Below are 22,620 nucleotides of genomic sequence, written 5' to 3'. Positions count from 1 at the left end.
TTTGTCAGGCATCTAGGAGGGAAATCATGCATTTTTGCTGAATTAGGTGTGTGTGGGGGTGGGGGGTGGGGGACCTGTCATTGTTGCATCAAATGAACTTTATCGCCAAGATGTTGAAAATTGAAAATTCGGTTTTATTTTTAAAAACATTCAGAAGCACTAGTACTATTCCAGGGGAACACACCATCAACATCTTAGCTTAAAAGCGCTCCACTAAAGTTGACCTGAAAAGCGGAATTGAAATGTATTTGTCTTTGGACTAAACCTATCTGAACAAAAAGCATGAAAGTCTAGAAGAGGCGAAGATACGTTTTAGAAATAATGCGGCCTCTGTCAACTGTCACGCTGGCTGAGAGCGGAGGCCGCCTAAGCCACCAGAAGGTGACCTGCTCGTTTGGGGAGGAGGACAAATGCAGACTTGAGCCCTTGTCCTTGAAGGGGATTGAGCGAGCCGAGGGGAGGGGTAGGCGGTGCTCGGGTTTCCAATCACAATAGAGAAAGCTAAGAGGCTGCGGAGGGGGCGGGCCCCGCCTCCACCTCCTTGACTGCGGATCCTGCGCCGGGGTAGCAGCACGCTGCTGACATTGTCTTCTTGGCGGGACTGTTCCTGAGATCTGGGGAGCCTTCTCTCTCCCGGTAGGTTTCAGCTCAATATCCTGGATCCTGGCTCTCAGGCAAACCGGGTGGGACAAGCAGGGGAGTCCTTGTATAGCAAGACTGGGGGAAGGACCGAGAAGGACAACTGTCCTCCAAGGCCTTTAGCGCCGAGCATCCGGACTCCAGTCCTGACTCAAGCTCTGGGTTTGGCGCGGCAGGTCGTGCCCTCCGCCGGGGAGCGAGGCGCAGCGAGGCGCTGCAACTGAGTACCAGGCTTTGTTCGCCGCGCTGCAGGGCTCGCTTTCGGCCTGTGCTCCCGGGGGAGAGACTTGTGTTTGCAGCTGGAACCCGGGCTCTAGTCCTTGATCCGCTCCTAGCGCCCACATCGCCCCCAGTGCCTGCTGGCGGGAGCGTGGACAGGTGCCTGGGGCACCAGGGGAGAGAGAAGGAGCCAGGTGACTGCGAAGCTGGCTGATCTTGAACCTGGGAATTTGCTTGACTTTCACGAGAGAGAAAGACATGCCACGGCCTGTGCGGGGATGAGGGTCAAGGCTGATCCGCAGGTTTGACCCTGCGCTCCGGTGCTGACCAGCTGCTGTGGACCCAGCCCTTACCAGAGCTAGAGGCGCGTTCATTTCTCACCTTTTCTCTTGATACTTGGGGGGCTTTATTTACTTGGCCGGCTTCGGGTGCGGAGGGTAAGGAAGGCCTAGACTTCTCCGCTAGAGAACCTTGTCGTGGGAGAGCTGTGGTTGCCGCCTCCCCTGTGACTTGCCCTTCTCTGCCTCCCGCGGCGCCGAGAGGAAGAGGTGGCTTGTCGGGGCCAGCAGGGGAAGCTGCAATTAGGGCCTCGAGGGAGGGGGAGGGGAAGAGCTGTCGCTTGTTTGGTGGAGGACTCAGATGGCAAAACAGAGCCTTATAAAAACTTAGAATTGAGAGATAGTTCGTAAAGGGGTCTTTGTTGCTGAGTTTAAGGCACTGGTTTGTTTCTAATAATTTATATGCACAAGGAGTTAAGGGGGGGTGGGAATGTAAAGGACCAAGTATCACGGATTGTTTTTACCCTGCTTATCCTTATTACGGTGACCACTCTGATCTTGGCACAGTCCTGCATACAATACAAAACATTTTCTTCTAATTTCTTATAACTCCTGTTAAGGACAAGTTAAAGAAAAACAGGTTTCTCCGGGAAGATATGAAAGAATCTGTACGGGCTCAAGCCTCTAAATTATCATTTCTGAAATTCCCCAAATTACTTCAAAAGATTTATCAACAACTAATCAGTATTTATGTAGCAACCGTTTCTGGATTTTTGTTTTCCACTGCTTGCTGGGTCCTCTAAAGGACCTTAAAGTACTTAATGAAAATAAACTTGATGAAGAAAAACTATGCATTTGTGTCTGTTCAACCAGAAGAGATGGTGCATTCTTCTGATTCTGCTCAAAATTCAGGACGTATATGAATTTCATTGTAAGGTCATCTATTTGTGGAGGCAGTTGCAGGCTGTTCTATATTTCTTTAGCACTCAAGACACTGTAAGTGTGCTCTGTAAGGGCTAAATAATTTCTCAATTTAGTCCCTAAAGATTGGGGGAAATGTTTTTTGGGGGGATGGGGGATAGCTTTAGAACAAAATAGTTGTGACACAAATTTAAGTACTTTATTCCAACTGAGAGACTTATTAACTCTTAACACATTCAGTTACTAAACTAGGTGGTGTTACTTAGTTTATTGCAGATGAGAAACTAACAACAGGATTAGGAAGCAGGGAAACAATTTTTAACAGGTACAGTGGCCTCCATGACAACGGTCTAACATTAGAAGTAAAAGGCAAACATAAATACTGGATATTGTAATAGGTTACAGTGATAAGTGATATTTGATTCTGAAGAAAGGGCTTATTTATGATCTGTACCCACTCTATGTTTAAGAAGACAAGGTGGCATAATAAATTTTGCCATTTATTTTAGTTATTCAGAAAGCGCACCTGCTTATCTGATCGCACAGATAAATGTGGTATTAACTGTGTAGAATATTTTCCAACAATTTTCAATTTAACTTTTTGGCTTTTTAAAAAAACAACTGGAAAGAAGCTAATTAAAAGGTTGATATTCTCCTACTGTGACCCCCTGAGAGAATAATGTATAAATATCTAACCACCTTTCAATAAGCTTCTAAGATGCACTAAAAGGATTTCAGGGTAATTTTTTTGTCTCCTTTTGTATGAACATTATCCATCACTATTTTACTGTCACTGTATTTATTTAAGCACACATTGTATATATAGTACACTGTGACACATTTTTTAAAAAGTTAAGTAGAAAAACCAGTCAGTCCCTATCCTCCAAGAGTGATGATAACCTTTACTAGTAGAAATTACATTAATAATTAGCCATTAATTTTTTTAGACCAAGCTTAAATATAGGTTAATAGTGAGCCCTAACTTAGTTAACATAAAATTATTTACAAGAATACAAACATTATTTAATTTAAATATAAATGTTTTTGCTTTAGCCAGTGAATGCATAGCCACAAGACAAAATTGTTATGACTTGTTAAACACTAATATGGAATCATAAGCTGAAGAACCCAAATTCTGATAGTTTCATGGAGGTTTTGTCTTGATTAAGTTCTCCATTAAATGGGTCACATGGCTCTTTAAAGTATATTCTGTGTTCTAGACTATCATTAGGCTCATGTTAAACTGTGTTTTAATTCAATATTGCACTTGTAACATTTTCAGGATTGTTCCCATTCAGGTTTCATATATAATATTTTGATTCTTTTCTTCCAGTGCACAATGGCAACTCTTAAGGAAAAGCTGATTGCACCAGTTGCAGAAGAAGAGTCAGCAGTCCCAAACAATAAGATCACTGTCGTGGGTGTTGGACAAGTTGGTATGGCCTGTGCTATCAGCATTCTGGGAAAGGTACATTTCTGGAACACCATATATGATAGACAATTTCAGCATCAGGATTTTATTTTATCTTTAAAAGATTTTTTTTTCCTGAATAATTTGAAGTAAGTCGTAAACATGATACTGAACCTTTAAATATGTAAGCATGTGTCTCTTGAGAGAATGATAGTCTCCCTACCTGACGCAATAGAGTTAAGACTCCCAGGGAACTTAACATTGATATAATACTATTATCTAATAATGCAGTGCCCAGATTTAAAATTCTCCAGCTTCAAAACTGTGTTTTTTTATAGCTGTTCTCACTCTAAAATCATATATTTTATATACTTGTCATGTCTCTTTATTCTTCTTTAATCTAGAATTGTGACTCATCCTCCCTTTGTCTCTCATATCAGTGACATTTTTGAAGAGTCCATGACAGTTTTGTAGAATATCCCTCCATTTATGCTGATCTGATGTTTATTTATAATTAGGTTCAGGTTAAATTTTTGGTGGGGTTATGACTAGGTGATGTCATATCCTTCCTGGTGCATCACGTCAGGAGTCACATGATGTTCAGCGTGTCTCTTTACTGGTGGTAACGGCAAGATTTCTCCACTGCAAAGATTCCCTTACCCTCTACAATTAATAAGTAATGTGCAGTGGCTTTCTGAGGTCATGGAAACATCCCACTCTTCTCCTCCAATTTTCACCCAATAGTTCTATTTTGAAATAATTTAAAATTTACAGAAAATTTGCAAGAATAGTAAGAAAAGTAAATCTTTCATATCCATGTTACCCAGATTTACCAATTCTTAGATTTTATTTTATTCTCTCTCTCACAATGAGTTTTTTGAACCATTTGAGAATTATAAGCAGACATCATACCCTTTCCTCCTAAGTCCATGAGAGTACATTTATTTAAAATAGGACATATCACATATTCTCACATAATCACTATGATTAGCAGCAGCAGGAGATTTCACACTGATATTGTACTATTAGCACTTTCCACTCCTTAACACTATTTTTCCTCTCTATTTCCATGGGCTTTTGGCTCGTCTCCTGTTCCCTTGTGGTTTCAACCATAGTTAGCTTTGTTTCGTCTCCAAGGACTTTTTAAGGAAAGAGCTTTTTACATATTTACCTCAACTGAATTCATTCTTGTTCTTTCTGAAGGCTGCCTTAAATGTAGAAACTACCTACCCCCCTCAAAAAAAAGAAAAAAGCTACCTTGTCTCCAGAACACATTGCCTCTTTGTCTTTATGTGAAGGCTGCCTGAATAACTCCTTGCCAAGCATATTTCTATTTATAAAGTTTAAATTCTAAAGGAACAAATTCTGTATCTCCACTGAGAAAAAATTTCAGAGTAATCAACTAAAATACGTAGTGTGCAACAGTGAAAGTTTTGTTCTTTGCATTTTTTCTTTTTCCTATCTCATCTTAATTGATTAAGGTCTGTGATTTAGGGTAGCTGCTTCCCACATTACAGGAATTTAAATAACACACTTCAGTGCTCACTGTTCACTCCAGTAAAATGAAAAGTAGTCCAGCTTACCTTTCTTTTTTTAATACTTTTTTTTAATTTGTTTGTTTGTTTGTTTGTTTATTTATTTATTTATTTATTTATTTATTTTTAGAGAGAGGGGAAAGAAGAAAGAGGGAAAGAAATATCACTGTGTGGTTGCCTCTCCCTCGTGCCCCCAACTGGGGACCTGACATGCAACCTGGTCATGTGCCCTGACTGGGAATCGAACCAGCGACACTTGGCTTGCAGGCCTTACCTTTTTTTTTTTTTTAATCTAACATTTATTGAGTGTGTAAATGTTCAAAGTGTTTTAACTGCAGTGTTTCATTTTAAACAAGAACCTGAAGAAATGGGAGCTGTTCCTACCCCATTTTCAGATGGGGTGGCTGAGACTTGAGATGACGTAGGCCACAGTCCACAGCTGCTAGTGGCAAAGCTGCATTTTGAACCCCAGATGCTGAACTCTTAGCTACAGGGACTCTGAAATTTCTTTTTATTTCATACTAGTAGTGGGGCAGTTAAAAAACATAAAGGTATTGATGAAACACTAGCTAAGGGTTTTTCATTCCTCCTGCTAATCTCAAAGTTTAGATTTTTCAGAAACCTATCTCTGAGCTATCAGGTATATGAGTACCTCAGTGATTGTTTTAACTGTAAATTTAAAATCCTCTTTAGTAAATAATTTAATTGAGACTGTATCTGCAGTTATATAATACTTTGGCCCACTTCAAGTGCTTAAGAGAACAGCCCCTGCTGCTAACACAGTAGGAATCTTCCAATTTAGATGCTTGCTGCGAGCGAGCAAATGACTGCCTTGTACAAACGTATTTTTCTTCATTAAAAGTGTTTAAATCTTATTTTAATGAGTAGGGATTAGAGTGCTTCACAATTGTTATTAATGTAGGATAAGGATTATAAACTCTAGTAGTTTAATAGAGAAACGAAGTGAACAGTGCTTTTTCTCTTCAGTCTATTTTGTCTCGTTTCTCCACAAAAGTTCTAGGAGGGGGTTGTCATCTATATATTACAGTTGGAAAAAAAAAAAAAAACTCAGAAAGATTAAGTGACTTAAGTAAGATCACATAGACAGGGAGCGCCAGATCTGGCCTTTTGAGTTCATCACGGGTGTACTTTACAGAAAACACACATTGCTCTGGCCCAGAAAATGAGCCACGCGAGGGCCAAGCGAGGACCTCAGAGATAGAGAGGTTGAGGGAGGCCTACAGCTCAGCTTAGGACCGCGGAGGCAACTCATGCTCCCCAGTACGATGTCCCACCACTCCAAAGACTCAGTTATTTTCTGCCTGTACTCTGTCCCACTCTCCCATCCTCATTGCCAACATAATAACCACACTGAGCTTTTGTAAAAATAGGAGCTCTCCCACTTAAAGTTTTTTAATAGTGTCGCAGTGCACCTATGCTACACATACACAAAACATCTGCGAGGCCATAAGGATCTTGCCCTGCCTGCCCCAGAGCAAAGCAGTGGCATGCGCTGCTCCAGGGGGTGCCATTCCCAGTGTCCCGAGCATCTGCCAGTGGAGTGGCGTGGCCTGGCCTGGTTTCAGACCTCATCTCTTACCCTCAGCCCACTTCAAAACACCAGCATCAGTTTGGCTTAAACCCTCTTACTTGATTTTCCCTTTTCTGGAATGTCTACCCTAGACCACCACAGAGACAACTCCTTGCTATCGTTCATACCATGCCTTTGCAGGCAGGCCTTCCCTAACTCTCAATTCAGAGTAAACTTCTGTTCCAGTAACTTTAACATTACCCTGCCTCTTGGTGTTTATAGCACCTCCATCATCAGAACCATCTTAAATTGTTTGCTGAATTCCTATTCTTTTCCTGATACATTTCATGAGACCAGGGACCTTGCCAAATTTGTTCATTATTGTATCCCTGATCAGTAGAATAATGCCTAACACATTCAGTAATAAATATATATTAAATGAAACAATATTCCTGCTATAACTAATAAACTGCATTTTCATTTGGCTGAATTTTGATCATAGCTTTTCCTTTTTTGTGGCTTCTACTGCCAAATAGGATTCCTGCCCCGCTACCAATTGCAGAGTCTGCAATTTAGCTGCCAAGTCTTCAACACATTGTCAGGGTCACATAGGGCTTCCTGCTCATTCATTGTGCGCTGAGCCTCTGCCCAGCTGTTCTTTTTCTGTTCTCAATTTATTCAGCCGTAGCCACGTTCTTGAACAAACACAACACAAGAAGGCTCTTAGAAGGAGCAATGTAATTACATATTGCAAAGCAGTTTTTATAGTGCAGACTTGGCTTACAAGTGGGATTTAACTAAAGTTTGGGATAGACCAGGTTAATGGAATAGGCTAAAAGCCCAGAAACAGGCCCAAACAGTATTTAATAACAGAAGTGGCATTCCAGAAGAGCAGAAAAAACAAATTATTGAAAAAATGTTACTTAATCCAGTTAGCTAGTTATTTGAAAAAAGGTACACCCTTTCCTCCCACAAAATTTCATGTACCCTAAACACCTGAATATGGAAATGCAACCATCAAATATTATGACATTACTGGCAGGAATTTATTAGCTAAGAGAACCAAAGACTATGGCTGTGTCTGATCCGCACAGTACTTCAGGTTAAAAGACATTTTTGTAGTATGTTAAACAAGATTTCAACAGTGATGTTCTTGCCATCGAACTGACCTTGTTTCTTAATAAGTTACTGCTTTGGCAATTAATCTGAGCCTTGTAGTTTCAAATATTTTTAAAATATTTAAAACTTAAGTGAAATATGTAGATGTAAACTCATAGGCTATACACTATGTCACTGCAGAAGGAGATCTATTTAAGCCAAACAGCAGCATCAGTACTTAGTCACACGTCTTCCACTTGCCTGCCTCCACACCTGCAAGATACTTAGTGGTGCAGATGCAGCTAAATTCAGTGTTGCAGTTATTTTTCTAAAGGTTGGATCTCTTCCTTCCTTGCCAGCTGAGAATGCTCTTCTCAGCCAGTTCTCTACACCCACTGAAACAAAAGATAGGATCTGAGATCCTGTGATATCCTTTTCCACTTAAGCCCCAAATTGTTTTGCCCTGTCGACTGCAACAGCACACATGTGCTGTTACTAAAATAAGAGTGATGTTCTTTGTGCTCAGTACCTTGACAGAATGCTATGGCTATGATTAAGTTATATTGTACAGTAGGCTGCCAAAGAACGTTGTTTCATTATAACGTTGATGAGATGCTGTAGAAACTTAACTTGTTTATATCAATTAGCCTTCAGTAAAATTGGTTCTGTTATACAGTACATCATTTCATCACAGTTCTAAGAACCTATCGATGATGTTAAGGACTTACTGTATTAATTTAGAATTTAAAAAAACACAAATGAGGGTTTTGTGTGACTTTGTCGGGGGCTGCAAAGGAACAATACCATTTAATAGTGTTAAAATATGTGTTTAAGTAACAAATGGATGAAAATTAATGCCAGTATTTGACATACATGGAAATGAGAATATATTTACTCAGTAATCTTCAACTCATAAAATGGTCATTTCAGAAATTGCCAGTAAGTTAGTTGCTTGGAACTAAGAACACATTCAATCACATGGAGGCCCGAGTCTCAGATAAATTATCACAAGCAAACCCTCACAACTCACTTCATGAGGCTAGCCAGCCACTGGGATTCTAGAGACAGGATGGCCCTTTTTCCTTGACTCCTGCGGGAAGCAGGACCTGCTTTGCTGGCAAGCAAGAGTGGGTCAGGTTTCTTACTGGCCCTTTCACCTCTCTCTCTGCTTCTCTCTCTACTGGTCAACAGCTTTCTGACACCGCCATTAGTACCCTAGACTGTTCTACCTTATCCTTCCAGGTTCTACCTGAACACCAATTAGCAGTGGGCTCCAGTATTGATATATCATATTAAGTTAATTATTTTGCTAACAGCCCTAAAAACAGCAGAGGCAATGACTAGTGATGTTTTAATGAGAGGGATAACTACTTTTTAAAGACTTTGCAAATCAGGGATTTCCATAAGATAATGAAATTTCAAAACTGAAAGTTTGTGTAGATTAATCTAGACTGACACCCCTCTCACTCACCTTTATAAGAAGGAAAGATCAAGGACTTGCTGAAGAATACACATAATTATTGAGCGTGAGAATCCAGAGTTTTAGTTTGTTCTCCCACTATTCATGTAGAGATATAGAGAAATATAAACATGAAATATGTTCCATATTAGGCATGTGTTATAGAACATGTAAAAATTATGATACTATGTCATGAGTAAATGGTATACTTATTGACTTAGGCTTTTATTTTGCACGGGTGGCATAAGATGATAATTGGAATAGACAATAAAAGAATTCTGAAACTGGCAAGTTTTCAGATTGATTATGTTTGGAGAATCTACTACTCCTGGATCCCTCTGCCTGTAAAACTCTCTTCTTTTCCCTACCAAGACACTCAGGTTGGTGAAAGCCAATCTGAGGGTTCCACACTTCAACCAGGGCTTTAAATCCTACTTTAAAGTGAACTTAAATTTATGATGATTTAAACTAGATCTTCCCTCAGAAACCCTCCAAACTAGGAATGACCTCTGGGATGGACATAGTACCCAAGGTTGTTTCTGGGTCTGGGTGAAGCTCTTTTTTTACCACGATGCCCATTAATGTAAAGACTTGTGCACCCTGAGGCCACTGTAAAACCAAGTTGGTTTCATCAGGAATCTTTACATCTGCATATTCTTAAAACTATTTGCACTGTGGGAATCCAATTCTAATTGAGTACTAGAAGGTGAAATTCTGAAAAATCAGTGTCTTAAATAAAAATTAATAGTTCATTGTTCAAGATATTTTATCATGAAACTGTTTAAAGAGCATACCTAATTCCATGACAGAAATCTCTAGGTTTTTAGACACTTGGCTCTTAGTCATTTCAAGGGTCTCTAGGTTGTACTGTGAGCTGGGGTATCCTAAAGTAGTTTAGGGGCCTAACACTTGTTTTTATGATTCTAGTCTCTGGCTGATGAGCTTGCTCTTGTGGACGTTTTGGAAGATAAACTCAAAGGAGAAATGATGGATCTGCAGCATGGGAGCTTATTTCTTCAGACACCTAAAATTGTGGCAGATAAAGGTAGTGTCATTTCATGCCCAATGTGATCTATCTAATAATAAACTGATGTCCTCACTTCCTGATACAGCAGAAGTCTTTCCATCATGGTAAGTCTAGTGTTGGCAATTTCTCTTCTCTTCTGGTCCCAGTTCATTCTGGCAGGTGAACACAGTTTTACCTCTGTGAACAACCCCCCCTACCTGACTTCCATACATTCAGTGCGTAACATTTTAGTCACTTGTTTGTTTATGTGTATCTGTGAATGGGAAGGTTTTAGACAGGAAAAATATTTGCACAAAGTAATTTATTTGAATGCCTTGAAGAAATTAAATAAATTTATATTTTAGTCATCTGTTTTGGACTAGCACATTTATGCAGTGATTCTGCCCACACAGCATGGCTATGCCTACAGATACAGAAATGTGGGTTCCATAGTCTTTTGTAATCATACTACTGCTACTAATAGCTGCTATTGATTGAATTGTTAAGCATTCTGTGTACTGTAGAACTTCTTGCATGTCTCATCTTCATCTTTACAACAGCCCTAGGAGAGGTAATGCCCTATTATCGCCACATTATGGGAGAGGAAACTGATAACATATTAGTGACCTTCAGAAGTTACACAGCAGCACAGTTTAATTATGAGTCATTGTAGTTATTGAGTCGAATCATAATGTCTGTATTTGGGAAAGGACACCTTTTCTTGAGGAAAAATAAAACATTCTCTAGAGAAACCCACTGCTAAAAATGAATAAGCCTAAGTATTAGAAATTAATTGCTAGCCAAGAATAAACACTTGAGTTAACATTACAGACCTAAAGGTACCTTTAAATTGCTTAGCTTTATTGAAGGACTGCATGCTGAACACACTGGTTATACTTTGTATTATTACTGACAGTCCAATTTCCTCTAAAGTCAATAGCAAGTTGAGTTTGTTAGCCAGAGACATAATTTAGGACCCTCTTTACTTCCTTGGTCCGTTTTCTGAGCCAATTTTTTTTTTTTTTAGTCTTTCAATTACAGTTGTCCCCTTTTCCCCCAATTTCTCTCCCCCACCCAACCCACCCCCTCTCCCGCAATCATATCCCTCCCCGTTGTCCATGTCCATGAGTCATTTATACAGATTCTTTGACTAAACCCTTCCCTTACTTATCCCCCTTCTCTTCCTCTCCCCTCCCCCCTATTGACTGCTATTCTGCTCTTTGTTCTATTTAGTTCCTTTGTGTTGTTCTTTAGTTTCCTGTATTAGGTGATATCATATGGTATTTTTTTTTCTTTGCCTGGCTTATTTCACTAAGCATGATTCTCTCTAGTTCCATCCATGTTGTTGCAAATGGCAGGAGTTCTTTCTTTCTGCTACATAGTATTCCATTGTGTAGATGTACCACAGTTTTCTGATCCACTCATCTACAGATGGGCACTTAGGTTGTTTCCAGCACTTAGCTATTGTAAACAGTGCTGCAATGAACATAGGGGTGCATAAGTTCTTTTGAATTGGTGTTTCAAGATTCTTCGGGTATAATCCTAGTAGTGGAGTCGCTGGTTCAAAAGGCAGTTCCATTTTTAATCTTTTGAGGTAATTCCATACTGTTTTCCATAGTGGCTGCACCAGTCTGCATTCCCACCAACAGTGCAGTAGGGTTCTCTGAGCCAATTTTATGTTTGGAATATTCCCATATAGGAGGAAGAAGCCACAGGAGCATTGTATTTCAAAACCTTATAATACAGAAAACATAATGTTCATATAAATTCCAGAAGCTTATGGATGTTTAACTAGTTTTAGAGCATTTCATACCTGATATGTTTTGATGAAGAGTTGTATTTAAAGTACCTTTTCTCCTGTCCTTCCAGATTACTCTGTGACCGCCAATTCTAAGATTGTGGTGGTAACCGCAGGAGTTCGCCAGCAGGAGGGAGAGAGCCGTCTCAACCTGGTGCAGAGGAACGTCAATGTCTTCAAATTCATTATTCCTCAGATCATCAAGTACAGCCCTGACTGCATAATAATTGTGGTTTCTAACCCAGGTATTGTAATGCCTTAAGGGGTCAGTTATGTTAAGGTCAATGCTTTCAGGTTTGGCTTGGTTTTTTGAATTTAAGAAAATCTGTTCTGGTGTGTACTAGCAAAAGTAATTCACATGTCTTCTGTTATTGTCCCCCAAAGAGTTATTTTTGCAAGACAAAGAGCACTATCTGAGGTCAAGCGTTTAAAAATGCTAGAAGAGTTTTATATGAAGTAGTGTCATCTGTTTGTTATATCTCGGTTTGTTTTAGTGTCTAAAAGCTTTTGAAATTTCTGTAGAGATTATCCTGGGATGCATAATGAAACATTTGAATGTGGCTTCAATTTGTAAGAAATATTTTAGCACATTTGATCTTCTGTTTTCCTTATCTCTAAAATTCTTCATAATTGAATCAGATTGAGTTTGAAACAATAAGTTTAAGAAAACCGTTATTCAGTCCTGGTTTAAAGGTAGAAATAGACTGTATTAATAGACAAACACATGCTAACAACAACTTAATACTTCTGGTTAGAAAGAACTACATTTCTTTTTTACCTACACAGTCAGAATCCATTCTCTGTTTCACACTTCTTTTGGCTAATTTGCTACCAAACTTATTGTTTACTGGTGAGCATAATAAATTCATTGAAAAAATGGTAAAACTGATTGTTTCTGACAGTTCATATTAAGAAAGATTGTGAATAAGAGCCAGGAGAATCCTTATACTTTATGAAATATTTAGAGTCGAGAGCCGGCAAAGACAGAGGTTATTTTAGTATTATTCCTATTCTCTGTAATCCTGGGTTGCAGTTTACTAAACAGCTCAATCGTGCATCTAAAAGTTCACATGGTGGCAGATAGATGTAGAACAGGAATGACAAACATCTGGCACATGTGGAGTTGTTAACGTCCTGTGTCTAAGGCAGACATTAATAACTGGTTATACAACTTTCCAGGAATAGCTTCAAAGTCTTAACTCTCCTGAGTCACTTCTGCCGAATCCAGGTTGCCAAGGCAGAGTTTGTAAGATCTGTCCAAAATGACCTTAAAATAGCTTTGCCAGTGTCTATTTGTAAGTGTGGGGTTGAGGCCACACAATTAGCTCCTTGCCTTTCTTGCATGCACGTATTCCTGCTTACGCAGCTTAGCCTGTACACACAGTGACCAGCAAGTTCTGCCTCTGTGCTATCTCCAGGGTGCGCCACACCAGAATAAAGGCTCCGTCACAGAGGTCTTTTTATTACGTAGTAGGAAATGTGAATATCTTCTATTTAGCAATTATTTACTGAATAACAACTGTGCCCCAGAAAATTTATAGTAGCATCCCTGGTAATTGAGTAACCAATGGCTTTTGGTTTATGATGGAAGTCATTAACAGTCATGGAATGTTAGAATTAGAAGAAACTTAAGTGATGATCTAATTCAACCCTTTCTCTTTCTTTCCACATACAGGAAAATTAATTAATCTGCTGGGTTCTTATATGTTCTCATTTCAAATAATAATGGAAATAAAAAAACACTATTGCATTTTTGTTGTGTGTCTAATCCCCATTATCTCAAACATGAAACGTCAAAGTATTTGCATCTTTCTAGGCACAACTCATTTGGGGATTGCGGAAGTAGAAAAGGAGGAAGCCAGGGCACCCACTAATGTACATAGTAGTTGAAATCAATTTTGACTTACTTATATATATTTTTTTTTTCTAAAATTTTTAGTGGATATTCTCACATATGTTACCTGGAAACTAAGTGGATTACCTAAGCACCGTGTGATTGGAAGTGGATGCAATCTGGATTCTGCTAGATTTCGCTACCTTATGGCTGAAAAACTTGGCATTCATCCCAGCAGCTGCCATGGATGGATTTTGGGAGAACATGGCGACTCAAGTGGTAAAAAAAATTAAAATTAAATTAAAAAATAAGCAATATTTACTATGTACTACTTGTGGTATTGTTCTTGCCATTCTGAATATTTGTTTTTAAATTTTATTTGTATGCACTTCACATACTTAACTTTACAAATAAGTAATATATGAGGGGGTAACTTTGATAAAGACTAAGCAAATACCTGATTTCTCATTAATATTTTACCTGCTAACTACTATTAATTGATGTTTTTTGATTTAATAAATTATTACTATGATGATGTCAAGTATCATATACTAATCCCCTCATTTTTTTCTATATTTATTTCTCCTACAGAGAAAGCTTCCTCTTCTCCATTTACTTGTTTATTCATTTATTAATATCAGTGTCGACTCAGATTTTTATTTTATTTCACAAAAGTTCTGTTGCCAATTCAGAGGTGGATTTAATGGTGGCGCACTGGGTGCATGCCCTGGGCTCCAACTTCTGAAGGGCCCCGCAAGTTTACAACTCGTATGTAATTAAAAATTGCACATATGAAACCAAACTTAGTGTCATTAGAAAAAAGTGTAAAATTGGGGTTTTGCGGGGTCCTTCAGAAGTCAGGGCTAAGGGCACGTGCCCGGTGCATCTGGAGCGCCTGCCATTAAATCTGCCTCTGATTGCATTGTAGTAATGCACAAATTGTCTCAGATTTGTAAGGTAACAGGCTCCCTGGGCTGGCTCTTGTGTCCTTTTGATGTCTCACCATTTTCTGAGCTCTTCCTTGCTTTCTGGATTAATAAAGTGCACCAGGTTCACCTTGTACTTCCCCTTTACCAGCATTAGAATCATCTATGCCTTCAATTATCCCTGCTTCCTTCTAAGGGGAATGGTATTTAGAAGCCATGATCTGGGAAAGGTGTGTTCATGCTCCTGGTATGTCTTTGCTTGACCCCATCAGTGGACAGAGCTATGATGGCCGTCATGTTTATTGAAAAGGGATGAATTGGGTAGCAAAAGCTTTTAAATAACCAGTGTCTACTATTCAATAATGTGAAACAAATCTTGCTTCAAATGAAATTTTATTTTTAATAAACAATGATAACTATTAATCATTTAAGTAGTACAAGACCATATGGTACATTTCTCAAGTATTTTCTTTAGGAATTTAAATTTAATTATTGGATATAAATTAATAATTATAACAATATCAGTATTAATATTATAGTTCACTTCTGTTTTTTTATAATGACTTGTTCTGAAATAATTAAATTTTGTGTAAAAACACTTGTGAATAATTATGATTGTATTTAATAACAAGTCTATTTATTAAACATAGAATTTTATGCATTGACTAGGCTTATTGTATAAAACTATAATAATGCAAAACTTTAATATTAATAATAATGATAACAATGATCTTTGTTATACTAAATTTATTTCCACCTAATATGCAAAGAGCTATTTTCTTTGCATTTTTGCTTTTTTATATAATGAGGATGATTTTTTTTTCTGACATATACTATTTTATTCAAGAGTTCTTCATATCCAAGGATTTTTCTGAATTTATTTCCTATATGAAGTATTTAGTACAGTGTCTAATATATAGTAAAAGTTTAATAAATGCTAGTCATTACAAATATACAATTACTAAAACCACAGGTCTGGAAGTTCTCTAGTTCAAGACTTGCCTTTCAATGAGGAAAAAAATGGAGGCAAAGCAGTCATTGTGGCTTGTTGAAGATCCTTTAGCTAGTTAGTGGCATAATTGCAACTAGAATCATGTCCCAGACTCCTGATCAGTGTTCCATTTATTCATTACTGTGTTATTTTTTCCAAAACACCTTTTCCCCCCTATTTCCATATTGATCAATATTAAGTACATGAAGTAAAAGAGAATTAAACCACGCTCACTATGGCATGATTGTGTAGACCTCGTAGCTTTCAAAGACCATGAAAATGTTCTAGTTTTTTTCAACAATCGGCCTGAATTTGTAACAGTTGTGGACTAAGAGGGGTTTTATTTGGCCATGCACAGCTTCGCCCTTCATAGCCATGCCAGACTTCACCCGGTGCCCTAGCTCATACTCCCTGAGTCTACAGTGCTTTTCTCCAAAGGTCCACGAGGAGCACACACTTATTTCTTAAAAACCAGTTCAAATGCCTAGATTTTGCACCCCTTTCTGACACTCCTTTTCCCCTACATTAAGTAGACCCTTACTATGTTTTGTTATACTTTCCCGAATTTCTGTGAGAGCTAGTCCTTGCTTCCACTTCCTCCACTTGTCTCTTTCTCCCAGTAGCTTCTGAGCTTGTCCATGTCATAGAACATGTCTTTATTCATCTCTGTATGCCTAGATCTTCAATATATGCTTTTGGCTGGACAGTTGGTGTTAAGAATAGGTAAGGGAGTCGTTCTGGTACATCAAATCCTCCAAAAGATACAGCCAATGATATGGGCTTGCCTTGTCTGCTGTGCCTCTGGAGACATTCTTGGAAGGAAATGTTTGATCCAGTTAAGATCAGAAAATGTTATTGTGTTTATATGAAGTTTCTTTCAAGAAATAGACTGAAATTGAGGCAGGAGAAGAGATCCTCACTCCAGAAAAGAATGGGGCTTGTATTAGGAATCCCTTGTGTTTTCATGAAGCTAGAGCAAAACAAAAAGTTCATGTTCTCTCTTAGTATGACACAATCATTTTGTTTTGCCCCAAAATGGTCGAAATTTAAAAGATTAGATGTGTGGCGATTTGAAGGCAAATGTCAGCCTTCTGGAGGAAATACACTGGAGTCAGTTGTCATTGGAGCAGGTGTAATGGGTAACTTGCGTCAGAGGTGAAATCTGAGCTAAGAGAAGAAACGGTTTCTGAAAAAGTGTCAGAAATATATAAAATGTTTATTTTTATCTTTAATATATATTTTTTCTTTTTTTGCAGTGGCTGTGTGGAGTGGAGTGAATGTGGCAGGCGTTTCTCTCCAGCAACTGCATCCGGAAATGGGAACGGACGATGACGGCGAAAATTGGAAGGAAGTGCATAAGATGGTGGTTGAAAGGTAAGTGGAAGGGGGCTTGCTTTAAAACAATTAATCTCATATTTATTTAAATAAAATTATAATCAATTTCCATGGCTGCCTGCTCAGATAAACTCCTACCATAGTAAATTTGCAGCTGTTATCTGCTGAAACAGACAAGACTAACTTATCCGGGTCAAATTTGCTATACCAGTCCTCACAGGGGAAGCAAATATTTTTCTAGAGAACTCTGTTGTAGAGATAACAGGAACAAAACACGGAATTAAAGAGTGAGGTGGACTTTCAAAATGCGTCCTATAGAAGGTAAACGTAAGACACTGCTAGTCGCATAATCGTCTAAAATAAATACTTGCTGATTGATTGTTGAAAGTGCTTAAATTCACCTGGTGCTATATTTACCTTTCCACACTCAGATAAAGAAGTGCCCCTTCCCTTCCATTTTCTTTCTCTGGAAACTGGCTCTTGAGACTAACCATTCTCTCTTTCTGTGACCTTTATGCTTATCATAAAACAAGGTGTCATTTGGGCCTGGATTCAAAGCATGGCCCTAACACTAACTGTATAGTCTCAGGGAAGCCATTTAACCCATAAGTTTCATCTCACTTTTCTCCTCTGTAAAGGCATATGGTTATAGAATTATTGTACAGATTGAATAAAAATGCACACACATACGCACACACTTATCATCACTGAGATTTTAATAAATATTAGTTATTTACAGAGAATTGTTATAACAAAACTAACTGATATCTCAAATATGGAATCATTTTATTCAGTTCAATTTTAATGATTTTGTTTCAGGAACTTGACCTTTATAATGAGAAAAATAATCTTTAAAAATTGAATAGGTCCTTAGAATTTATTCACATTAATTCTCATTTTACAGATGAGAATACTGGGGCTCACCCAGGTAATGTAACTTGCCCATAGTCTTCAAGTCAGTGATAGATTGCATTAAATCCCAATTTCCTAATACTCAGTTATTCCTGCTCCTCTCAGGTGCCCATGCCTTTGTGCAGTTTGTGGTGTACAATCTGTTTTCAGAGCATTTCCAGGCAAAGAATTGTCATCACTTTGCTCTTAGGTTAGTTGGTCATAGTATTTTAGGTGACTCTGTAAGTGGGACCTCAAAATCAAGGCATATTTTGTCCTTTGAATATGAAGGTTCTTTTATTGTTTCCTGATTTCATTAATGTCTTTGGAAATATTTGTGTTTATGAGTAAGAAGATTGATTGGAAAGTGTACATTTTTACCACTGTGACTTTATATTCACTTATACAACAGTTGTTTAAATTTATCAAAACATTTACAGAACACCTACTATGTAGTGTTTAAAATTTACATATATATGAACTCATTTAATAAACTTGTGAAACAGACACATTTTATAGAAGAGAACAGTGAGACAAGGAAGGTTAAACAATTTAAACAAGATTACTTGGTTAATAAAAGACACAGCAGGAGTCAAACCCAGAGAGTCTGGTTTTAATAACTTGAGTTGGATTTCAGTGATTTCTTTTATGATCTTTCTTCTTAGTGCCTATGAAATTATCAAGCTAAAAGGATACACCAACTGGGCTATTGGGTTAAGTGTGGCTGATCTCATAGAATCCATATTGAAAAATTTATCCAGGATTCATCCAGTGTCAACAATGGTGAAGGTAAGACAAACTGTTACAAAATATAAAATGATTTCTAGTGTCGTAGTCTACAAATAGATTCATTCAAAGGACAAGATAAAGTCTCAGTATACAGTTATTTCTGTATCTCAGAGTTTTATGGAGATTTCTTCTCTTACTACAGAAGTCCAAGACAATAAGAGCACAAATTTTAGAGCCTAAGACATCCAATAAATGTTTACAATTTCACTTGTATAATGTGGCAAATTAACTATTAACTTTGAATCTTACTTGGCGTATCCTCACAATGGATGATCATTTAAATAAGTATATAATAATTTTATTTCAGATTGGTGTATTAAACTGTAGACTATATTTGATGTAGCACTTGATGCCTAAGAATATTTAGTTTAATTCAAAAGCTGTGAAACTAGTAGGTAAAAATTGATTTTTAAAAATAAAACTAAAATTGTATTAAAACATTTTGTAAGAAAACTCATTTTCCAAAAGTTGATATCTAGGGTGAAAAAATAAGGGGGGATGGAGCAGTAGATGAAAAGAAGCACACACACAAAAAAGATAAATATAAAGCATTTGGGAATAAAACGTGTCAGATTTTGTTAAAAAACAAGTATGGTAAAATTAGACTTGGAGTGCATATATAGAAATTTGTTTAGTTTCTGTACTTTGGTGTATGTACAAAAAGACTTGGAAATTAGAAGTTTAAAAATACAGTTAAGCAACTTGCTTAATATAATTAAATAATTGTATTAATTATGTAGTGAAATTGACCATGTAAATAACTTACTTAATATAAACTGGTAAAGTGTTTTGAAAATTGTACCTTTTTTTTTTTTTTTTTTTAGCAACTCTTGGGTGTTGTAAGAATCTTGTCTTTGAATGGCCTCCAACCACTATTCTGGACCTTGTAGGTTGGCTGCCACCTGAAATTCTCTTCTTAACTAAAGAATCTTAAGAAACTTAAAATTTCATGAAAAGTAGCCCATTAAGAACCATATTTGAATGCAATTTGATTTGAAGACTTACATATCAAATTCCATTGAAGTATCTTAAGAGAGGGAGTTGTCAATAAGTTCAATAAAGTACTTATTACTCTCTTATAAGTTTCTCGTTTTACTGTAGTGTATATTTGTCTAAGCTACGTATAAAACCTAATTCAAAACACTAGTGTTAGAGAAATATGGGCCTGTAAGTGATGAAAACTACAGAATGAGTTTGTGCTTACGAATTGTTCACAATCCTTTCTGTTCAACCAGGGCACCTATGATCATTCTTACCTCCGGTTTTATTTTTTAATGTAAATGCTTTCCTTGCCTGGCAGGGGATGTATGGCATTGAGAATGAAGTCTTCCTGAGCCTTCCGTGTCTCCTGAATGCTCGGGGGTTAACCAGTGTCATCAACCAGAAACTGAAGGATGATGAGGTTGCTCAGCTCAAGAAAAGTGCAGATACCCTGTGGAACATCCAGAAGGACCTCAAAGACCTGTGACTTCAGGGTTCCAGGCTGTAGAAATTTAAAAACTACAATGTGATTAACCATGAGCCTTTAGTTTCCATTCATGTGAATGGATCACAGTTTGCTTTTATCTTCCTAAAGATGTGAATCCGGGCTCACAGAATCGAAGCCCATGCTTAGTTTAATGCTTGCACTAGGAGCCCTTGAACAAATAAAATTAACTGTCGTAGTGTGCTTCTGTTTCTGGAATCCTTCCTTTAATAGTTTCTGTAAGATTTCAGTCAGTTTTGCAAATAACGTTTCCCCGACATCATAAATTTCTATGAATTCTGTCATCTGCATTTCCTCTTCTCTACTCCTCCCACTAAACAGCACAAAAATTCTTTGTCACGATATATGCTGTGATTTTGTTGTTGTCTTGACAATACAATTATTAATTTTTAAGTGACTTGATTTTTTTTCACAGCAAAACCGGAAGTACAACTATTTCCCATATACCACCTGCCCCAACACATGCATAGCTTCCACCATTATCAACATTGCCCACTGAAGTGGTAAATTTGTTAAAATTGATGAACCTCTATTGGTATGCCATTATCATTCTAAGTCCGTAGTTAACTTTAGGGTTCATACTTGGTGTTGTATAGTCTCAGTTTAGACAAATGTATCCATCATTGTAATAGTATTTTCACTGCCTAAAACATCCTGTGGTGACCATTTTGAAGTTACAACCGAAGAACTATAGCCAGTGGATGACATTTCCAAGGAAGTCTATTTTATTTCTCTGAAAGGAAGACCCTCTAAAACAGCTTTCTAAAGCTGGAATTAACTTCGTTAGAATTAGTTCTACTTGCTAATAAAAAATTGGGGGCTATATTACCCAGGTCCAGACCACTGGGAGATAGCATAATATGAGGTTTAAGAGGGGAACTTAGAGCATACTTCCTTTAACAAAGCTTCCAATTTATATCTATTATCTAGGAGTCAGTTTAGGTAGTTTTAAAAACATGAAATTTGTTTATCACTTAAACCTGGATTTCGGTGCTGGTTTGACCATTGATCAACTGATTTAGGGCAAGTTATCTACTTACCCTCTCTTAAGCCTCAATTTTCTCATCTGTGAAATAGTGATAATAATGGTACTTCTTCAATATGAGTTGTGTAAATTGAATGAGAAAATAACTGACATTTGAGTAGTGCCTACTGTTCCGAGTGCTTTTCACGGTTTATCTTACTTAACTCAGTGTTGGTACTACTGATATTTAGTGCTGGGCAAGTCTGTGTTGGGGACGAGATGGTGCATTGTAGGTTGTTTCGCAGCACCCGTAGTATGTATCTACTTACTAAATGCCAGTAACATATTCTAACCCCCATTGGTGTAAACCAAAAATGTCTGCAGACATGCCCAATGTCTTCTGGGTAGCAAAGTCACCCCTGGTCGAGAATCCCTGCTCTGAAGTAAATATTTGAATCCCATTTTATATATGAGGCATTGAAACAGGCATGCAGAGGTTACATAACCACTAAGTAGCAGAACTGGGATTTAACTCAGGCATGTAGTTTCTTAATCTGTGTTCTTAAACAGTGCACTTGCTGCATTGCAGTAAATATTATTGTTACATCTTTGTATCAGAGTTCATAAAATGATATTAAGATCATTCTTTCCCTAATGCTCCAGCATATTACGAAGAAAGGGAGACTGAGTCAGGTGCCTATTAAGTACCTTTCTCAGGTCACATTTCCAAAACGACTGAATCTTTTGGTGTGAAGATCATATTTGGATGTAAGGAAAAAGATTATTTTCATTTCTGTCTCTAATTCACTGTTCCGGCTTCTATGTGAATGCTGATTTACAATTAGCTAGTGGTTTCCACGCTTAAATTTCATAGACCGGTTTAAACTTTTTAAAACTTTTCCAGGATAGGAAATGAGTACTTATGGGGAGAGAGCTGGGGGGAAGGGGCCTCAACATAAGTTTGCCAACTGTATTTTTTTGCCAAATAAGGACACAGAAAAAAGCCACACATTCTCACCACCATACAGAAGCATAGACATTTTAATGCCCAAAGTACAGGAATGCCATAATCTCAGATTTACCAGATCTCCAGTACCATGAGCAGAAAGGAAGAACCCTTGGAATGGTGGAGTCAAGAGCCGGAAGAAGTCTGGGTCCCTGGTTGACATGGAGCAGCTGTACTAGCTCAGGACTGCCTGCAACCAAATTGCTTTTACATTACAAAAAAATACACTCCTGCCACTGTATCTATCAGAGGAGCCACATACAATTCTTCATGACACACTCTGTGAGACTTCATTAGGAACAATCAACCATAAGCAAAGTATCTGTTTGCAAATAACTTTTTATATGACTGAGTAGAGAGACATGAATGATAAATCAAAAGACAAGGTGCTATAAAATCCTTGAGTCCTCACTTTTTCAGCAGGAACACTTTCGTTATTTTCTTATTCTCTGGGGTAACACAGAAAAATGGTTTTAAATGCTATAGGAAAATAATCAAGGGAT

The 22,620-nt window shown here is 37.7% G+C and overlaps 1 protein-coding gene across 1 annotated transcript; it reads left to right on the top strand.

The window, feature by feature from the left end:
• The first annotated feature begins 537 nt into the window (after positions 1-537).
• LDHB (lactate dehydrogenase B) lies at positions 538-20,330 on the top strand. The gene is made up of 8 exons (XM_090272906.1): positions 538-636; positions 3,391-3,525; positions 10,019-10,136; positions 11,967-12,140; positions 13,835-14,008; positions 16,903-17,020; positions 18,538-18,661; positions 19,962-20,330. The coding sequence occupies exons 2-8, from the start codon at positions 3,397-3,399 to the stop codon at positions 20,127-20,129; spliced, it is 1,005 nt and encodes a 334-aa protein (XP_090129032.1). The 5' UTR covers positions 538-636; positions 3,391-3,396; the 3' UTR covers positions 20,130-20,330.
• The last annotated feature ends 2,290 nt before the right edge of the window (positions 20,331-22,620 follow it).

This window comes from Furipterus horrens, unplaced genomic scaffold (assembly GCF_987537825.1).
Source record: "Furipterus horrens unplaced genomic scaffold, mFurHor1.1.pri manual_scaffold_4, whole genome shotgun sequence".
In the NCBI taxonomy this organism is placed as follows: domain Eukaryota; kingdom Metazoa; phylum Chordata; class Mammalia; order Chiroptera; family Furipteridae; genus Furipterus; species Furipterus horrens.
The sequence above is the reverse complement of the archived record's forward strand: the minus strand, read 5'-3'. Positions and strand labels throughout refer to the sequence as shown.

What these genes read in the sequence shown, in the direction of transcription:
- LDHB (XM_090272906.1), top strand. Translation starts at nt 3,397, where the DNA reads ATGGCAACTCTTAAGGAAAAGCTGATTGCACCAGTTGCAGAAGAAGAG. An exon ending in AATTGTGGTTTCTAACCCAG is followed by an intron (nt 12,141 to 13,834) that starts GTATTGTAATGC and finishes TAAAATTTTTAG; the next exon opens with TGGATATTCTCACATATGTT. An exon ending in CAGTGTCAACAATGGTGAAG is followed by an intron (nt 18,662 to 19,961) that starts GTAAGACAAACT and finishes CTTGCCTGGCAG; the next exon opens with GGGATGTATGGCATTGAGAA.